Source organism: Anthonomus grandis, chromosome 22 (genome assembly GCF_022605725.1).
Source record: "Anthonomus grandis grandis chromosome 22, icAntGran1.3, whole genome shotgun sequence".
Classification (NCBI taxonomy): domain Eukaryota; kingdom Metazoa; phylum Arthropoda; class Insecta; order Coleoptera; family Curculionidae; genus Anthonomus; species Anthonomus grandis.
This window is the reverse complement of record NC_065567.1, coordinates 19,450,581-19,472,734: the sequence shown is the minus strand read 5'-3', so window position 1 is coordinate 19,472,734 and position 22,154 is coordinate 19,450,581. Positions and strand designations below refer to the sequence as shown.

Here is a 22,154-nt window from a genome sequence, read left to right as displayed (position 1 = left end):
GATATTTATTCCTGAGACCTCTTCACAGATCCTGCATTTTGAATTATGTTCCTCTTAGTGATTGATAGTTTGGATTTTGAAACTTCGATTATTTTATTATCTTCGATTGTATTCTTGATTAGCTCTTCGTTATGGGTTCCTAAATCTTTCTGTTCTTGCTTTTTATTAAGAATGTTATGAATAGGCGTTTTTGGATAAATTCAGCATTTTCGCGGCCTAAAGACTGAATTATCCATGGTAGTGTCCAAAAAAACGAGCATTCGGAGTGTATACCGCCACGGGTTATATTAGGCGTTCAATAAGAGGAAGAATAAAAGTGGAGTATATAATTTTTACCGGGTTTTAAAAAATCACGTAAGTATGCGTTAAAGCCAAACTACTGATATGAAAAAAAAAGAATTTATTATAAATTCAGTTAGAATTTAAAGATACAAATAGAAAAATATACATGTTATTAAATAAACGACGAAACAATAAAAATTTTACAAAGCATATATTTCCTAAGACTTTTATCTAGCGCAGTTAATTTACATCCGTGCCTAAACATTTAAGTACAACATAAACACTAAAAATATTTTTTAAAAAAGGAAAATAAATAAAACTCTTTAAGAAACTTGAATCTTGGATATAGCAGCATTCTACTGGAAATAAATATTTGCAACCTCCATTATATTTGGAATATATACTTAATCTATATTAAAGCTCACTTCTATACAAAATAACCCAATGAGAAAAAGGTAAAATATATATAACCCATCTTTAAAGCTAAAAATACAGCATACTATCCAATTACCGAGTTTCTTGTTAAAATCAAAACATACATATTTAAAAAATTACCTCTGGTTCCAAAAAGTCTACGGTTATATAATTTATCATTAACCACACCACATACATGACATTTATCATGGTACATGCTTTAAATCAATTTTTATGATTGTATTAATGATTAGAAGTCAGATGAGTCGCGTGAACTTACATAAAATATATATATTTATATCACACAGTGCATTTCATTCTTCACACATTCATACAAGATTCGACGTAGTGTTCGTTTGGTTGCTAAAGCTAAGTCTCACGTTTGCTGTTTAAGTTGGGCCAACTTTATTTTAACTTCGTGGAAGTTTGGTCTTTTTTCTGGATAAAACTCCCATGCCTGTACAAAAATATTATGTTAAAATTATTCTCAAATTAAGTGCTAGAACATACCTGTTTCATAATCATATAAATCTCTTGCGGGCATCCTTCTGGAGCTTCCATTTTGTAGCCATTTTCAACATGTCTAACTACGTCAAGTAAAGGCTGCAAATTAAAAAAAAAATTATAACTTATGTTTAAAAAGTAACAAAGTATGCTTGGCAGAACTACTTACTATTCTAGGGTAAGGAACTCGACCAAAAGAATATATTTCCCAAAGCAAAATGCCAAAACTCCACATATCCGATTTATTTGAAAATTTCTGAAACAAAAAGAATATAAGATTAGGCTACTAAGGTTACATCTTTACATTACATGATGTATTCTAGGGTCCCTTAGCAGTTCAGCATTAAAAGATTATAGAGCATTAAAAATGACTTCAAATAATAGAAAACTACTCAAAAAATGACTAAGGCTCCTATATATCTTATTTAATATCTGGAATAGAATTCAAACCTACTCAAGAACTTTCAAATGAAAATATTAAGTGCCTGGAATAAAATTGAAAATTACTCCAGGTGCCTGAGAGAAAATGAAAACACTGAAAATGACTTCTTAAATCCTCGAACAAAAAAATAAAAAACTACTGGAAAAATTTGCAAAAAAAATTGTTGTGTGAAAAATGTTCTCAGATTCTTGGAATAAAATTGAAATCTACTCACTCAATAAGTTTGGAATAAAAATGCTTTTAAGTGCCTGAAATAAAATTTAAAAATATCCTTTAAGACGTAATTTTCAAAGCGTGTCAACTATATTGTCCTTTAGATAAGGGTTATTCTATACTTTACAAATGTTTACCAAACTTAACTCACTCTCAAGTGTATGGTAAGACACGATGTAAGAAACTTCAGTACAATCTTTGATAAGAGATTGTTATTTAATACATGAATTAGCTGGTACTTTTTGTATTGTGTCGGTAGTTTTTTGGTATTATTTGATGTTCAGTATACTGCTTACGAAAACAATTATAATTCGAAGTACAGGACATTTTAGTGTTAACTTATCCAAATTAGATATAAATGAAAATGTTTCTTCTGAATATATGAAATAACAATACATAGTAAGTATTCAGTAAAAAGTCTATTTTGAAGGGAAGTCAAGAGAACATTGAAAAGTTAGTAAAGGAAGTCTTTTCTCTACAAATAAAGTGCATATCCTCTAATTTAAAGAGTGATGCATTTCGGCAAATGTTTTTGCCATCATCAGACTAGAGTTACTTAACACACACACAAATTATAAACAATACCAAAAAAAATTATTTGTTATTGTTTAAACTCTAGTCTGATGATACCAAGAACACTTTCCGAAATGCATCACTCCTTAAATTAGAGGATTAGCATTTATGGAGAAAAGACTTCCCCTACTAACTTTTCAACAAAATAATTAAGGTTTAATTACTTAAATACATATATAACTTACATTGTGCTTGAGAGCTTCAGGTGCAGTCCATTTAATGGGCAACTTTGCCGATTCAGAAGTTGCATTTTTCTCATTTCTGGCCAACCCGAAGTCGGAAACTTTCGCTCGTCCATTTTCAGCTATCAGCACATTCCTTGCTGCTAAATCCCGATGTACAACATGCATTTTTTCTAAATATTCCATACCTAGTCCGAACAAACACTTGAATTATCTGTTATTTTCAACTTTAGAGGACTTACCCGAGCAGGTATCAAATGCGAAATTAATTTGATCCTTTTTCGAGACATGGTGTCTTCCTCGGGACCTAAGATAGTCCACCAAACTTCCCTTACTCATGTATTCTGTTACGAGGTAGATTTGATCTTTTTTCCTTACAATTCCTAAGAGGTTTACCAAATTTTCATGGTGTAGAGATCTAAGGAAAAATTTAATGATGTTATTGAATAAAAGTGTTTTATAATTTACTAACTTCATTAAAATTGCTTCGGCCTCACTGGAGTCCTTTAAAACTTTCACAGCTACTTTTTGATTTTTCCATTTTCCTAGCATCACTTCACAAAATTCTCCTTTACCTATGGGTTCACATACCTAAAAATAAATTCGTCAGAAGACAAAATGCTTAAAGAAGTCATATAAATGTATAAAATAGCTTACAACCAAATCATGTTCTGGTATAACACAAAGATCATCACTTTCTTTTGAGCTGCTTTTGACTAAGGCTTTTGAGGTATCATTCAGTTTTGGAAGAGCATTTACTAATTTTGTGCAGAGCCCGTCTGCATCGTTTTTATAGTGCTCTATCAGTTCCTCTAAATTATCAAAATATTCCTCGTCGTCTATTGTCAGTTTATTGCCATGGGACTTAACTCTATAAATTTATTAAAAAAAAATAATCACTATTGTAAGAGTACAAAAATATTGACCTCACCTATAGTGTTCAACTTTAGATTGAAAACATACACACAGTGTATAATCACCAGGGAAATTGGTGGATTCTCTTACTAAAAATAGGCCATCAGTTCTGGGTCTGAGTAAAGCTTCGGCTTCTTCTCGTGAGATTTTTCCATGAAACCACCTATATAAACCAAAAAATTTAATTTTATATGCAATAGAAATAACTAATTTAATATTATTGTATTGAAGATCCAGTTCCAAATTATGGAGGAAATAAAAATATGTCATATACTCCCCTTAAATGAAACATAAATAAAACAATAAAATTTACTAAATATTATGGTTGAGTTGCACGTAATAGTGAAAAAATATTAAGTGCACTAAAACTTCTTGAATCTTATCTACAAAAGTTATATATTTAGTTATTCTGTTTGATCCATCAACAAAACAATAATGAGAATCGCCCAAATTAAAAATAGACCACACTAATAAAGATTACTTACGGATTTTGTAAATATTTGGTGTTGTTGCCTCTTAGAGGACTGTGTACACGATTGACGTTGACATCATGCTCTGTAGTGATAATCTGGTTTTTGATGTTCGCACCGTCAGACGGGCTAACGTTCATATTGTTCTGAGTCCTTAACATTAAATTGCTATCGTGTAACACATTATTATCCATTTGGTGTGGCGAATCTTGAGGAGCCATCTGGAACAACATTCATTTTTAAAATAGTTACTCGAAAAAATCGCATGCAAGTGTTAAAGCAGATGCTTTTCAAGTATGTTTATAAATGAAATTTCACCGACGCGTCGTTATCTCTAAGGTAGGATGTTTTGTTATGAAAATTGTTTTACATATATTTTGTGGTGTACATTAATATAGAATTTAATTAACACAAACCCCAAAATAAGTAGTATATTTCGCTATTAATATTGTAATAAAAATAAAACAATACAAGCCCGTATTGACATTTAAATGACAACACGATTTGTAAAATACCGAACCTAAAGACTAGTTTCTGGTGAATCCGCAAATTCACTTAAGGTAATTTTATGGCAATACAAATAAGTGACCATAGGTCGCATTTTTACGCCATAATATAAATGACCTTGTTATACAATAGGTTCACTATAATTCAAATTAATCCTTTTAAACTAACAAACTTTTTTAATGGGCCATCCTAATAAGAGCAAGTATACAAGGCATTTTTATACAATAGCAATTTTACTGCAAAATTGTCATCTTCCTTATTTATCGTTCTGGCAGCAAGGCCAACCATATTTATAACTTTGCATCATTTATTTTATAATGATTAATCTGTTAAAAATGCATGGGGCTCCTATATCTTTTAATACTACGTTGTGCATAATCGATGGCTTAATCTGATATTGACTAATTAGTTGCCTATAGACGTAAAAGCAAACATTTATTGCAAAGAAGCCTGAGACTAATTAAAATTGTTAATAAGTCATCAAACACTTTTTTCTCACGTCTTAATTATTTAGTTAAATCGTTCCGACTAATTTATCATATTCAGGTATAACTGGAATTTATAATTGCTTTTGATTTGGTTAGTCGATTGGGAGCGTGTATTTTTTAATTACGTTTCATCGCTTCGTTTTTGCGTGATACCAATTTAACTCATTTTTTATACAATTCTGATTTACTTAATTCTGTATTAGGATAGGCAAGTCGACGGGTTTTACCACTTTGTAGGTTGGAACAATTGGACCATGCCATTATCAGAAAATGTTGGTATCCCAGATGCGATTTCATTAACAGTAAATTAAAACCTATGAAGTTGCATTAAAAAAAAATACGAATTTTAAAGTAACTAAGTCAAAGCCTTCTTCAACTTGTTATTTTTTTTAATTTTTATTTTAACAGCTACTTGTAGGTGGCAGATTTAATAATAAATTGCAGTTGCGACTTCTTAATTGTTTAGAATAATAAGTATCTGCCTATTAATGCAGATTGGCACGTCCGCAGAGCAATTCGCACGTTTGTATTACGACCATTAGAAGTTTTATTACATATAGCATATATAATTGGCCATACAACGATTCTAAAAATTAATATGTATAAAAAAATAATTATTTCTCTGAATTAGCTGCATTGCTAGTTTTTGGTTTAAAACAGCCTTCTCCGTTTTTATTATGTTTAAATTTATCCCTATGGTTTATGTATATAATATAATAGTAACTTGCTTTTTTTAAAAGAGATTGTGCATGAGATAACTATTATCAATGCACACCAAACGGAGTAAATTTTTAGAATTATTAATATTTCATTCTAGTTTTATTGGGTATGCTGGATGATATTGTGGGAGGTGCAGATAAGGGTGAAACTACAGCTCTTGTGCTACTAGATTTCAGCAAGGCTTTCGACACCCTTGGTCATAGGCTTATAATAAGCTTACGGTTTTTTTGACGAGTCGCTGAAATTTTTTGCAACTTATTTATCCGAAACATCACAGGTTGTTAGAATTGATAACACTTTATCTGATGTCATAAGCTTACTAACTAAGGGAGTTCCGCAAGGATCCATTCTCGGACCGCTGATTTTTGTTATACTTATATACATGCGACATGGATACTATTATTACGACCGTATGTAATATGCAGCGGTATGCTGATGATACTCAGCTTTACACCAGTTTTTCAAAGGTAACTACTTTATTAATGAGCTCAACAGCTGTCTCCAACAAGTGTTTATATATTCAAATAATAACAGGTTAACTTGAAACCCCTTGAAATCTTCTGTAATTTTCTTTGGTCCAATTAGTGAATGAGCCTCTAAAAAATTCCAGGTTAAAATCGACCAAGAAGTTTTGCAACCTGTTGATGCATGTAAAAGTCTTGGTCTGATTCTAGACTGTAAACTTAAATTTAGATCTCATTTATCTAAAGTACTTTAAAGCTCATATATATCACTCAGAAATCTCTCTAAGAACAAAGAAATGCTGCATACTGCCCTCAAAAAACTTTTGACCGAGGGCCTGGTATTGTCTCATTTAAATTATTGCAATTTTGTGTATGGGCCTTTCTTAGACTTTATTCCCAGGCAAAGACTGCAACGTGTACAAAACTCTTGTATTAGGTTTATATATAATCTGAGAGCGTGAGACCACTGCAGGTATAAACTTTCAGAGCTCGGTTGGCTCAATATTCAAGATCGCCAAACTCGACATTTCACATGTTTTATATACCGTCTGGTAAAAACCAATTTACCTGCCTATCTGAATAGACTCTCGATATACCACAGACAACCGACCCACTAAATTTAGCAACTTTATAAGTATACCAAACCACCCTACGGCTCTTTTTTTTTTCAACGTAGCTTTTCTTATCCCAAAGGGGACCCAAAGTGTACAATAACTTAATTTGCAATAAGCTCAATGAGTTCTCTTACCAAATGCTTAAGAGAAAATTTTAAAATATTTTGCTTGGCCAATATTCATAGCATTAATGATGTGATTCTATTACTGTTAGTTTTACTTCTTTTTTCCTATACATATATTCTTTTCTTTCTTTAAATATCTATATAGCTTTTTTCCGCATTGTATACATAGTATACTGATAATCATGGGTTTTAAAGTATTGTAATTTTTTTTAATTTTTTTACTATTACGTAAGTGCTCTATTTGTACTGATATTATTTATACATGCTCTGTTAACAGCTTTAGCTGCCCTTCGCAAAGCTTAAAATATAGACGATTTATTATTATAATCATGAATTTAAGAAAACGATAACGTATGCATAATGTATATGGTTTTTTCTTCTAAGCTAAACCACAGTAGCGACTCCGTGACCTAACTAATCGACGATAGCCGTATTTGGCTAATTATGCCGCGCCGTAATTCTGCATTTGGTCGTTCAACTAATTTGGCTACCGCAATTATCTAACTACGTCGTCTGAATACGCTAATTCAGTCATGACTCATTGGGCGGCGGAAAACGACGCTTAAGTCTATTTATCATTTCCAATCCCACCAATGGCAAATAAAAGTTTTATGCTGAGGTATTACCTATTCACAGTGTGCATACTTTGAAGTAAATTATTGCTTTTAAGAAAAAGACAGACGGTACCGGCATGCCAATTATATTTCTAATATCAACTATTATTGAAGATTGAAAATTGTAACATCATTATTTGACTTTACCCAAGCCTTCTACTGTGTTTCTTATAGGATATGTTGCTAAAACAGAAGCAAAATCGTTACCACAAGATTCAGTATAATAAAAGTGAGAATGTGCCATTCGTCTTCGCCTTCACATTATCTACCGCTGATTGGTCCTTTGTTAGAATCCACCCTTTGCTGATTTGTAGGCATTGGAGGTACAGTTAAGAGCAAGTGTTTGGTTCGCTTTTCAATCTCATAAATCTCAACAAAATACAAACCATAATTTTCTGATTATGAAAAACTGTGAGTATGAAACCAGGAACATATAGCATGTATTTCAATAGACAGAGTCAAAAAAGCTTACAATGCACTCTTCCACCCAATATGAGTTATGGCTTACTTGTGTGGGGAAGAGCGAGGTCGGTATCTGGCGTAAAATATTTGAATAAATTACCACAACATAAGAGGTTTCACTGGTAAGACGTGAGTTTATTTTACTCATCATATTTTATCTGGTTTTTGTCAACCATTAAAAATGATTGAAAAGGGCAAGGATAATCGATGGGAATGTCGACATGTAAAGTTAAGAAAATCTTTGAGAATCTTCAAGTTTTATGTTTTAAGAGGTTCTTTGGAGATGACAGAAATAAACAGGAATATTAGCACTTATTTGGGTAAAAATGTCTCTTTAGAGAAAGTTATAATGTGTGGGAATGTTGGTCTCTGCAAAACCTCAAACGCGTAGGCGGTGACAGATATTTACCAGGATTCTTGTAAGGGATATTTTTAATATGATCCTTTTTAGAATTCAGTCGATGGTAATTTTACCCGACACGCAGCAGTGCCCACTTGTCCTCCTCTAACTTTTCCCTAATGTTTGTGGTTACTGCCTTTATTGTACCATTTATACCTGTGAAATTACAAAGGTTTTCACTGGGCAATGTTTTACCTTATGTCTTTTCTGTTGTTTTAATCAGCAGAATTAAAGTAATATTTAAATGCGCATCCTTCCGTGCTAAGTGTAGTTATCTGATACCTTGGTACGTAAAACAACGCTAGCTAGTGTAAGTGGGTCCAGAGGTTGCGGAACCTGGGCTTATTTTGTAGACTGTGTAATTGACCATTACATCAGTGTGTTGTTTTTATGGACTGTTTGCGAGCATTATCCCATCAATATAATTTCTAATGTTCGACATCAGGTTTTGCTACCTCGATTGAAGAACAACTCTTTAACAAGGTCTACTGATGTCTATAATTTGAAGGATGTTAGTCTTATTGATAGTTTTATGGTATTATGTACAGGTGCTATAAACCTGAAATGGCCTTGAGTAAACCTATTTTACTTTTATTGAACATTCACAATAACTAGGGTAAAATATTTACTCACAGGTAAGCAATACATCTATCATTCTATCTTCTTACACGTTCAAAACATACACCACAAGTTAATGTAAGTACATTTATCGTTTTGCTACTGTTTAGAAGTTTACTGCTGTAATACATCCCTACAAGATGTTATACATTTATTAAACTCAAATAGAAATAACCGGAAGTAAAATAATACGCCCTGTCAACTGTTTATGTTGGGAAATAACCCAACAACACCCTATTCTGTCATCGAGGTGTATTTATTTTTATTTGGATTATGTTCATAATTTTAAGGACGCCATCCCTTGTTGATGAAAGATGCACTTAAAAAAATATAAAGAAATATGCATGTCACACGGTCAAAGTTTAGTTTATACAGTCGAGCTCAGTTGCTGTAGAAGTCAGGTTGGGTCGCTGGAGTCGAGTCGAAGTGAGAAGTTGCTCACGAGTTACTTTACTCTTTAAACCCTAATATGGGTCTGTCTCTCCAGACTCTTGATGGCCAAATACTGGTCCAAGAGTTGCAGTATACAGTCGAGTTGAGGCACTGTCGCCAAGAAGTAGTGTGTGAGTCGAGTCGTGAGTTGTAGTCGCGATCGAAGTGAGAACTTGCTCACGGAGTTTTCCCTATTACCCCTAATACTTAAGACGGGTTTTTCTCTCTCTCTCGTTACACCTTCAGTGACCTAGTGTGAAGGTCCGTAAATACCCTTATACTCTGAACCCAGTTAAACAACCACCTGTATTATTGTCGCTAGTTATAAGACCAGTCATCATACAATACGTTAAGGCGCTATAATAGGTTAGGCAGGTAACTTACAATAAGTTACCTGCTAAGAAGCAAAGTGAGTGTAAATAAGGTTAAATTAAGTAAACAGAAAGACAGCAAAGCCAATCCATAGTTTACAACTGCTTTAATGAATAACTGTTTCATTTTCCCATCTTCGGATCTAATAAATGAGCATATTTTGTATTGTAAAAGTTATGTTTCATTTATTAAGTTAATTGGTTCAGCGCCATATAGGCTGTTATGTTAACATTAATTCACAGAAATCGTCATAGTATTAAAATCAAAGTATATAGATTTCAACTGTTAGACTGTGTTAAAATTGCCCCACATTTTTTATTAACAAAAAATTTGATTTTTCCAAAGTTACAAATAAAGTCTAAATAAAAGTGATATTGGACTTTATAGAACAAGATATGGACGAATTTGCAAGCCTGATGTTGTTCGATTTAGACCTGAATAAATTTTCATATAACATAATTAATCTTGAACATGTTATTTCTGTTACATTTTCAATATAAAAATATTATATCAAGAAAATAGGTTTACCATAAATTAGTTTGTTAAAAAGTAATGAAATTGCTGAAAATAATATGTACATAGATTGTATATAAGTAAGTATCCTTTCTATTTTTAAAAATGTGTGGACATATTTTCACAAGAGATTCTTATCCTCGAGATGGAACATATCTCAAAGTTTGTCAGTAGGTGTTGTCGCTGCGATGAACATAAGAAATAATTAAGTACAGTCTACTAGTACTCTCCAGTGACACAATTAAACAAGTAACTCCAGTAGCACAATTAAATTGTGTCGCCCTCTATTTGGGAATGAACCCAGGCAGCAGTTCTCCCCCAAATAACTTACTGGTGTGAAGTAGAGCTAGTTCGGTATGTGGCGTAAAATATTTTAATAAATACCACAACTGCCTACAGTAAAAATGTCTCCTTATTTTTGTCCATGTTCTGTGAAAATTCTTAATAATTGTAGTACTTCTGTAAAGTTTCTATCTAAAAAATCATGGTATAGCTTGAAACGCATTAAAAAATATTAATTCTCCTTCCTGGTACGAAAACTTTGACCATCTTTCATCAAGAGGTCGTGGGTGCCAAGAAAATTCTGGCATACTTAAGATTACTTTATGGAATATAGGTTAATGACAGCACATTAATTTAATTAAGAAAATGACTCGTTTCCAAGAAAGTATAAATTTTTAAAAGAACGACGGCCTTTCATTTCGCCTGGCGTCATTAATTATACCCAGACAGACTCTCAAGTAAGAGCCCGAGTTGTCTGCTTTTGTCACTGCTTAAATGTACAAGGACTCGAGAAAATATCAACAACAAATGTTTTAAACTTAAAATCTTCAAAATATGTATTCCTTTAATTTAAAATGCTTTGCTTGAAAAATTTGAAAGTATTTAGGCCAGATATTTTTGGCAAGTACATTGGACTACTTAAAATGCAATTAAAAATAAAAATATGTTGCAGAGATGTGCTGAAAATGATTTTTCGGTTTAGATTTTATGATTATTTTATGCCATATACTGATACACAAAATGTTTTTATCTGAAAAAAGTGAGCACAAAAAGGGGTAAAAATTTAAAATTATTTTATTCTTACGAAAACGTGCTATATTGCAGGTTCCCATACCTATTATACCAGCAACTAATAAAAAGTTACATGAAACTTATTTCAATACATTCATAAGCATTTGACGTTGGTCTTAAGTATCAAATAACCTAGGAAAGGCAATTCTAAGGTCTCCCTTATAATCTGGTTTTTTCACAAGCATTCCAAGACATGTTTACAAACAAATATAAAAGCCCATAAAAAACCGTAATTTGATCATGGCTTCAGGTCATTTAACCTTAAAATACCATGTTCAGAATAAAGATAACGAAGTGATAAATTAATGTTGAAATTGACATTTTTGGGCGGTCACTATAGCCGTGCACAGCCATTTTTATCGATGATCTAAACATTCTAAACCATAATAGTGGCTGTTTACATTTCCTCTATGCATTAGTTAATGAAATGCCATGGCACATAACAATTGTCAGTTCAAGCTTGCAAATGATGCATAATGATTTGGTAATGACATTATTTTTTATCTTTTTTTGCCATACAATGTATTGTATGCAATATAAATGCATATTCTTTAAAAGCATGGGTGTTTAAGTTGTAAAAAATTAAATTGGCTATTAAGCTAAAAAGGATCATTTAACACATGAATGAAAAACCTTAGTAAAAATTTATTGGATTAAAATTGGAAAAATATGAACATTATTTTTCAACATTTTAATATTGACATAAATTCGTCAATTTTTTTCTGACACACCATTTACATAGTAGCTAATACTAATATCATAAAATATTACAAAGCTGACATGGACACTTAAAATAGTCCATTTTTTACTCCAATTATTGTAACAATTTAAAAAGTAATAGAAAATTACCTTGAATTAAAAGATAATGTATGTAAATAAATGTCTAATTTCTCCGACATTCCAACTACATATGATATATCAAAAATAGATAATTGAGATTAGTTTGTTTAGATGTCAGTAGCGTAAAATTCACAGAGTGACCAAACTCTAAAATAAACCTTATATAGTACTTTATACAGAATTAAAATTGAAAAAAGACACACCCTATTTGCAAATTTACTATACAAGTATATTATGTTAGGAAGCAAAAAGCATGGATTTAAAATAAATTAGGAATTCTTACCCAAGATGACTCCTCATATGGACGGGTAACTTCACTGGGGGTACTTCGTTTTATACCCCTGGCAGGGACAGTAGGGGGGCTGTTGGTAGTCGATGAGGTATCCCATTGACCATCGGGCTGTCGGTACTGGTCGAAAATGTACGGTTGGTATCTCTGAAACCACAAATCAAAACAATAAAACATCGCCGAATACAACATCATAGTCGAATTAAAACAAAGTTATCGCGTGCATAACCGTTTCATTGTGGCGACCACTAGTTGTCTGATAAGTGTATGATAGGTAAATTGCATAAACATAGATAGTTTTGCCTGAAGATTATGAAATATCGATAATTTAAAAAGCCGCGTTTATAGATCAAAAACCATTTGGGTGATAAATCCTCATTACAACATGCTGCATGCCTCAAATGAAAAGTATTTTTGCATTAGATTAAAACTCCAAGTACAATACAATAGTTTTTTTGGGAAAAAATGCTTGAGTAATGTCTAATAAGAAAAAATCTGAATTACTCATAATTCTGCATTCTGTATCTTTAACTTGTGTGTTTGTAATGTGGAAACAAAGTTAATTAAAATTAACTTATAGCAACTTTTGATTAAGCTAGTAGTCTGCATTAATATACACATTTTATTTTAAAACTATAGGTATGACATAATTATGTTTCCTAAAACACCTAATAATTAAAACTGTACATAAGATATTACTAAATACTTGAGAAAGAAATGATGTCAAACAAGTCATTTATATTGAGCATACACTTTATTATACAATCACTATTGCAAAATTGTTATGCTAAGTTATGCGACGTTTAAGTCAATAATTAAAGATCATAAATTGGTGTACTAAAAAATATCTGAAAGAAGTTGACAACATCAGTGATAATAAATACACTGTAAAATATGAGAAAATATATTATTTTAAACTAACACGTCATGGGATAGGTTTTGTCTGGTTCCATTTCAGTTACTTTCACTGGCGTTCATAAAAATTTGTACGTGGATATCAAATATACACCTCCTTTACTTTCTATTTTTGTTTGTTTTGTATAGTTTTTAAATTACCCAGTTGGATTACTTTTAAATGTCACCTAGATTTGCATAATTTTGTCCTTGTTATACAATTAGTAAAAAGGGCGCAAGTGATTTGGTGTTGTGACAATAATTATGATTTAATGAGATATTTTAAATAGTCCTAATATTGGCTGAAAACTAATAATAAATGCATTGTCTAGATATGCTTTATTACACTATTAAATATTAGTTTTCATCTCTTTCAAACTATAAATATACCATGATCAAGGGAACTATTGAATAATGACTTTCTTCCTGAATATTACAATTATTATTTAAGTAACAGTTGCAACACTTTAAATTTAATAAAATTGTTAGCATGAAAATGGTCCTGTCAGTTCAAAGGCAGTAATAACCATATATTTTTTTTAATTATGTATAAAGTTATTATATCAAATTTAGATCAAAGTTTAAGAAATATCTTTTACATTTAACCTTCAACCCATAATTCAGGCCTTTAATTATTTATTTCATTTTTGGAAATTTTTTAACTTTTCATATTTAGCTATTTATTATTTATTTAAATTATATATATATTGTTCTTTACTTGGGTATTTAATGAATTTAATAGAGTTAATCTTTATATTGTAGCTTAAGTTTATGGCCGTTGAGTAGGGTTCAGTAGAGTCTTAGCTAGACTGCACCCTGCTTCTCGGGTACTTAATTGTAGAATTGTTATTATTGTGAACTACATTTGTAAATTTTTAATAAAAGACATTTATTATTATTATTATTATTATTATTAAAGATCTTCTAGTCATAAAAAGACTATTATTAACATGAACAGAACAAATCTTGATTTTAAAGTTGTACCTTACTGATACAATATCCAGGAAAATTAGAGCATCTTTTTAAATCATTAAGTTGAAGTAGCATGTTATGCTTTATATTTTTTAACTTAATTGGTAAATGAAGTTTAATTGAAACACAGGTAAAATATAATACTTATATTTAATTTCTAATACAATCCTATTTATATTATTACAATAACTAAAATAAAGATTTTTTATCACAACAAAATTAGGGCAACTTAATATTTTTTCCAAATTAAACTGTACACAGAACTACAAAAATCGATATATTATATAGCACGTATTGTTCCTAATGACTTCATCATATCTTGCTGGCACAGAAGCTACCAGATTGTTTATTACATTATGATCTATGGAATTCCATGCTAAACCATCAGCATTATGTATTTGTGATCAACAGCAGATTTTCTATGGTATTTAGGTCTGGCGATTGCGCTGGCCACTTTAAAACATCAATTTTTTGCTTAGTAAACCACTCTTTTACAATTTTAGCAGTGTGTTTTGGGTCATTGTCATGTTGGACTGTGAATTTTAGGAGCATTTCTCATTCTGCATAAGGCAGCATTATGTTTTACAATATATTAACATATTCGGACCTGTCCATTATGCCCCTAATTCTGTAAATAGGACCTATTCCATAAGCCAAAAAGCAGCTTCACACCATGATATTGCCGCCACCATGAGTTACAGCAGTACTAGCAACGTATTTTGGGTCAAGCCTTTTTCCTGCAGGACGTTAAATTATTAGGTACAAATTGTCTTTTGTCATTTGAAATTTAAATTCATCAGAAAAAAGAAACTTTTTCCAATCGTAGGTGGTCCTAGCAAATAACATTCTTATGTCCTTATTTTTCTTAGATAAGTAGGGTTTTTTGGCTAGTTTTCTCACTGGTAATCTGAAATCCATGAAACCACATTGAACAGTCCTGGAATACACATTTGTGTCACCAACTGCAGCTGGAATCTGAGTTGAAGATATTCCTGGATCATTTATACCAAGTCATTTAATGCATCTGTCCAAGATTTTCGTGGTTTTTCTTAGTCGACCACCACGCTTAAAGGTCGTAACAGATTTATAGTCGTAAAGGTTTTAATAGTTTTTGAACTCCAAATGTAGCTGATATCCATACTTGCTTTTCCCAGATAAATAGGCATCAACAATCTTTTGTATTAGGTCCAGCGAGTAATACACACCACGCGGCATATGTAAAATAAAAACCTCACAACTGCACAGTTTCTCATACAATGTTAAAACCAGTTTGTTTTTAAGTTGCTCTAATATGTGTCATACAATGCTAGTGTATCTGATAAACAGCCATTACATCATGGAGTACCACAGGGATACGTTCTAGGCCCACTCTTATTCCTTCTTTATGTAAATGACTTGCCTTATTTTACAGACCGGGCACATTGCTGATGACACTACTCTACTCCAGCATCAACACCCGGCAAAACAGAAAATTGCCAGTACAGTGGAAATAGAGAGTAAAATGAGGGAATGGTTTGTAGCAAACAAACTAAACCTTAATGCTTCAAAAACACAGCATCTAAATTTTTCACTTCGAAACTCTCAAATAGATCTGCCACAGGATAAATCTGTAAAGTTCTTGGGTGTACTTCTTGACTCTGGTCTCACTTGGGAAAACCACATTATTCAGCTGGCATCTAAGTTATCAAAAATAACCTTTCTAATAAGAAATCTATCCAGCTCTGTATCAAGGGAAGTTTTGTTGTTGGCTTATCATGGTTAATTTAGCTCCGTTATGTTATATGCTGTGCTGAACTGGGGTCACTCCACTCATGGGGAGAAGATATTTGGTTTACAGCGCAGGTGCATAAGGGCTATGACTGGTTTGGGGCACCGTGACTGTTGTCAACACTGTTATTCTGAACTTGGCATCCTCACTTTTCCATGTGTATTCATCTTGCAATGTTTGACTTTTATAAAAATTAATCTACCATCATATTTAACACACAGTAATATACATCAGTATTCAACTCGAAACAGTCTGAATATTTTGCCGGAATTTCGCAGGCTTGGGAGAACCCGCAGAGGAACTGTTTATCATGGGATTTGTTTCTATAATGTGTTACCATTGCAGGTTAGGGAACTTAATGAACAAGCTTTTATTAAACCAATTCTGATTTCTCTATTAACTCACCTACAGGTAGTCATGTTAGTCAAAAGTCTATATTGCTGTGAATAATTTTGCTAACACTTTTAATCTTGTTCAGTGTAATCACATCCTAAACTATAATAACAGACTATTGGATCTTGTTTTATCTAACTTCACCTGTACTGTTTCGCGTAGTGACGTGCCTTTTGTCTTGGAGGATTTGCATCACCCTGCACTGGAAATTGATTTTACTGTCTCAGGCCAATGTGTCCATAATTTCCAGCTTAATAAAAACTTATCTCATACTTTTAATTTTAGAAAGGCCAACTTCCATCTCCTTTATGACTCGATCCTTGAAGCTGACTGGTCTACTGTGTATTTATCCTCTAACGTTAATGATGCATGTGGAGCCCTATATGATATATTGAATGGCATATTTGCCGCACCCATTCCTCTTAAGCAGCAACGTAAAAGAAGATTTCCAAATTATTATTCTCGAGAATTGATTAAGAACATTTATAGGAAAGAAAAGGCTTTTAAGGACTTTAAAATGTACAATTCTCCATTCTTTCAAAATAATTTCCATTCTCTTAGACGCCTTATCAAACTACAAATACACAATGAATATAAGTTGTATATATCAAACACCGAAAGAAATATTTCTTTGGACCCATCTAGCTTTTGGAATTTTATTGGTTCTAAGAAGGCTGGCACCAGGATTCCTGGTATGATGAGGCTACCCGATGACGTGGTAATTAAAGACCCACAAGACATAGTTGATGCTTTTGCACTGTTCTTTGGTGAGGCATTTATACAATCAAATTTCATTAACCATTCGTCGACGTCTGATAATGTGCCCCACTTTGACATTTCCAACGTTGATGCTTCCCAGATTATTTTGGCAAGTAAAAAACTCAAAAATAAGTTAACATCTGGTGTAGATGGTGTGCGCCTAGCATCTTGGTTAAAAATTGCATTGGTGTCCTGGCTGATCCGCTGACCTACATTTTCAGCTTAATACTGTCAACAGAACAAATCCCGGAAATTTGGAAGACTGCTAAAATAATACCTATTTTAAAAGCTGGGGACTCTGATCAAATCATGAACTACAGGCCAATTTCATTACTCTGTAACTTCTCAAAAATTTTCGAAATTATCCTGAATCGGTCGCTATTTAGTCACGCAAAAGAACTGTAGACCAGCATGGATTTTTTAGCGGGCGATCTTGTGTTACTAACTTATCCTGTCTGTCTAGCCACATCTGTGAATCACTTGATGTTAATACTCAAGTCGATGTTATTTATACCGACTTCCAAAAAGCCTTTGATAGGATAGATCAGTATATTTTGCTGCATAAATTAACTCAATTTGGTTTTTCAGGGAGATTATTTAATTTATTTCATTCCTACTTGATTGGTAGATCTCAATATGTTGAATATGAGGGCTTTAAATCGAAACTTTTTAACGTAACGTCGGGTGTGCCACACGGCTCTAATCTGGGTCCGCTCCTGTTTAGTTTTTTTATAAATGACTTGATTGAATCACTCACTTGTCATAGGCTGGCTTTTGCCGATGATTTGAAGCTATATTTAAATGTATATGGTTTGGAGGATTGTGTTTTTCTTCAGAACTGTCTAAATACATTGGAGGTATGGTGCGCTGTTAACAGGTTAGGCTTGAATGCAGCTAAATGTAGTGTGGTCAGTTACTCTAGATCAAAAACACCCTTAAATTTTAATTACTTTATTAATGATACTATTTTGAGTAGATTAGAGTAAATTACTGATCTTGATATAACCTTTGACTCTGAATTTACATTCCTTCCACACTTCAACAACATAGTCAAGTCAGCCCTGAGAAGGCTTGGGTTCATAATTAGAAGTTCTCAGAGTTTTACTTTGGAATCTACATTAAGACTATGCTTTTCTGTTGCTTTGTGAGATCAAAACTGGAGTTTGGCTGCATTATATGGAACCCACTCTATCAGAATCATGTTGGTCTCCTTGAATCTGTTCAACGTAGATTTGCTGAAGTTTTTGGCCTTCAGGCAGGATGGCATATATCCGGTAAGAGGGTTTGATCATCGGCAACTATTGGAACGCTTCAATCTACATCCATTACATCTCAGAAGAATGATCTTCTCTGTAAAATTCCTGCATGGGTTACTGAATGGATTCATTGATAGTCCTGTACTTCTTTCTGGTGTACGTTTCATGGTGCCTAGGCTTAATGCTAGACATCCCCTAACATTCTTTCTGCCAAGGCCTCATACTAACATCCTGTTGAAATCACCACTATATACAATATGCTCTATATTTAATTGGATCTGTCACATGTGCAATATAAATTTCTCTCCGGTTCATGTGATTGTCGATATCTTGGTGGATCATTACTCTTGGGATTAAGACCCATGTGTTTAAGTTATAGTTAGTAGGTATATTGCAGTTAATTTAATTTAATTTTGTTGAATATGTGATTATCTTGTTAAACTTTTATAATTGGGTTTTTATATCATATTAATAGTTATTTGTTCTAATTTTTTGGATAACTTTTGAGAATGTGACTTTACTTTACTTTTTTCTTTTCTTTTCATTCTTTTAGGTTTGTTTGTGTGTGTTTTTTTAACTATATTTTTCATTGTTTTGCAACTGTTTCCTGTTATTAGGCAAGTTGCCTGTTGGAAATAAAGGCTGATAAAGGCTTATTATTATTAAAAAAATTAAAAACTATTTATTAATAAAGTCTTTTTATTCATTTGAAGAGTACCTAAATAACAATTTTAATGACCTAATTTAACTTTTAAGTTTTATAAATATTGTGTGTCTATTATAAGTATTTTTAAATTGAGTCTGTAGATTTTAATTACATATATATAAATTTTAGAATCTTACTGTATATGTGCGTATATAATTTTTATTTATTAATTTTAGTTAATACTTAAGTTTTAAATCATGAAATTGCATTTTATATATTACTGTTTATATTGACTTGTAAAAGCACTATATATGTGTAATATTACGAATAATGAAATAAAATTTAAAAAAAAATAATAATTTTTTATCTAGAAGCACAAGAAAAACTGTCCAGTAAACAAACAAAAATATTTTTATAAAACATTTTGTAGCGAATTCAATATAAACAGTTTATGAAAATATTTTAAAGGTTGCTTTAATTTTGTTGGATACTGTATGTTTTACTACTTCTTTTTTTAATAAACTAAAAAATATCTTATTCTTTTGATATTAGTATAAATCACAAACCAACTGTAGATTAACACTATAAAAAAAGGCATTCTTGGGAAAAAATCTCAGATTTAACAAAGAACTGGTTATAATAGGCACTGCGAGCAATTATTATTTAAATAGGCTGCACTAATTAGATTAAATCATTATGCTAATGAATGATACTACACAGTGAAGTAAATAAATTAAGAACATCTTGTACTGGGCATAGAATATGAAGGGGATCAAGTGTAGTGTGCAATATGTTTTTGGAAAAACATTTAGACAGAAAAGTATTAAGCATTATACACTTACCTGAGTATAGGAAGAATTTTGGCTACTCATTACTTTGTAGTGAGATGGGCTTTACATCATAATGACTACTGTAGAAGTATGAACTTTAAAGGTCGAGCTCTAGAAGAATAAGAAAAATAACTTATATTAAACAGTTATTGTTTATTGTATTTCATGTTAGGCTTTCAATGGTAAAATGTTTTTATCTACTTTAAAATATAATTCTCTATATTACTAGTATTCACTTAAGCAAAAACATAAAATACAAAAACTGGTATGGTGTGTTAATAGCACAATTAGAGTCATACTACCTATCCTATTTGAAAACAAAACTATTAAGCATTAGGTATGAAAAATTGATAAGATTTTTAAAAAGGTATGCTTGAACATTTTAAAAAAAATTATTTGACTGGTTTAAACATATGTATTTACATATTTTCAAATGATATTATGTCAAGTTTCCATACTATAATAAGTACATTACTTGCTATTTTTATTTTAAATATCTTATTAATATAATTGCAAAGCCTCAGGCAAACTGGATTTTCCTTTAACATAGTGATATAAATATACTGGATTAATAGAAACATTCAGAAATTGAGTGCATCAGATTCATAGTTTCACAAATTCTTTTTAATTATACTGCATTTGACCTAGTATTTTACATTACTATTAAATTCTCAGTTTTATTTAATCCACTTTGTAAATTTAAAGATAGTAAAAGTAAAATTGGGAGTTATTAGGATAAATAAAATAATATATGTAGTTGGATAAGTAGGTTTTCCAGTTTTTCCAGGTATACATTCTGTTAGTGTCAATGCCTAATATTAAGAGTATTGAGGAGCTCAGTAGAATATAAAAGAAAGCTACATATATTAAAATTATATGACCTCAAAATCAAGGCCCAAATAGCTCTGCTTAAAAAAAGTACAAAATGGGGTTCATAAATGACAGGCCAGTCTGTGCTTTTATTTAGAAATATACCCAAAAAAAGGTAGGTTGAACCTTCAGGTAGCAAATGGTTATGTCTACTGTACTTATGTTTACCTTTAGTTCCATGACAGCTTTCTCCAAAATAATCCTAAATTTTTGATACACTGCAGTTTCTCTACCAATTCCACTAAAAATTTTAATATATTGAATGGTTTAGCACTACGTTCTACCTAAAGTATGTTTTGATTTGCATATTATAGCACTCTCCAGGTGTATTCCTTCAAAAACATATTTTTTAAAGGTGTAACATCACTTTGACCCGTCCTGGTCAAAAATAACAAACACAAGAGTCGAATTATAAAAGCACTACGCGTTTACGTATTAGTTTTTTTAATAATTTCACCACGTTAGCGTAAAAATCTGAGGTAGTAGTAATTTATTAAAAAAATAGGCCACTACCATCCAGTGTACCTCACAAAAACATTATTTTCTTACGTCTAGCAGTGAGTAGAATGAAAGTAGTAAACTCCATTTTGTTTTGTTGGTAAAACAGGTTTCGCCAATCGGACTTTCCCTTTTTTTTTCTGTATCGGCGCCATCTATCGTTGTTCAGAAGCAAAAGCTGTTGTTATTCAAGTATATTTTTTAAGATTCCTGTAAAAGGATTACGAAAATTCACAGATGGCAGCTTTTCATATTTAAGCAAATAAAGTCAATAGTAAGGTTCCTGGATGGTCAAACGTAAATATTTTATTCCAGATTTTAGCAACCATAAAGTAAAATATTTAATAAATGACGTTCCATTAATACATCTGTTTGGATCCCATGATAATGCTGCAGTATCAAGGTCAGTTTGACACACATATATCGAAACCACCGAGCCAGTCTACAGCTAGTTACAGCATCAGCAGTCATAATAGATCATTTCACAGGTAGCAGAGAGCCTGTACCAAGTGTGGAAGGGCCCATATGGACCCCCTCGAAATTGCCTGATTTCCAAGCTAACTGTTTCAAATGTTATAAATTTAATTACTTTGCAAATGGTTCTAACCTTTCTAAAAAAATTGTACAAAATAACAGCTTTTCAAAAAATACATACAAGAATACATTCTACATCCAATGTTGACAGCAAACATCCAAATCAGTCAAAAAAGGTACATCTGGTTGATAAAAATGATCATCAGT

At 31.8% G+C, this 22,154-nt stretch overlaps 1 protein-coding gene across 1 annotated transcript; it reads right to left on the bottom strand.

The window, feature by feature from the left end:
• Nucleotides 1-388: 388 nt before the first annotated feature.
• Nucleotides 389-21,494, bottom strand: LOC126748812 (tyrosine-protein kinase CSK-like). Its single transcript, XM_050458284.1, has 12 exons — nt 21,084-21,494; nt 20,058-20,156; nt 12,522-12,674; nt 4,011-4,216; nt 3,542-3,688; nt 3,268-3,481; nt 3,083-3,201; nt 2,853-3,028; nt 2,614-2,798; nt 1,370-1,456; nt 1,207-1,299; nt 389-1,153 (listed from the first exon to the last, which is right to left on the bottom strand). Exons 2-12 carry the CDS (start codon nt 20,085-20,087, stop codon nt 1,073-1,075), a joined length of 1,491 nt encoding a protein of 496 aa, XP_050314241.1. The 5' UTR covers nt 20,088-20,156; nt 21,084-21,494; the 3' UTR covers nt 389-1,072.
• Nucleotides 21,495-22,154: the final 660 nt, after the last annotated feature.

What these genes read in the sequence shown, in the direction of transcription:
- LOC126748812 (XM_050458284.1), bottom strand. Translation starts at nt 20,087, where the DNA reads ATGAGTAGCCAAAATTCTTCCTATACTCAG. An exon ending in TACCAGAACATGATTTGGTT is followed by an intron (nt 3,202 to 3,267) that starts GTAAGCTATTTT and finishes ATTTATTTTTAG; the next exon opens with GTATGTGAACCCATAGGTAA. An exon ending in CTGAAGCTCTCAAGCACAAT is followed by an intron (nt 1,457 to 2,613) that starts GTAAGTTATATA and finishes TTTTTGTTTCAG; the next exon opens with AAATTTTCAAATAAATCGGA.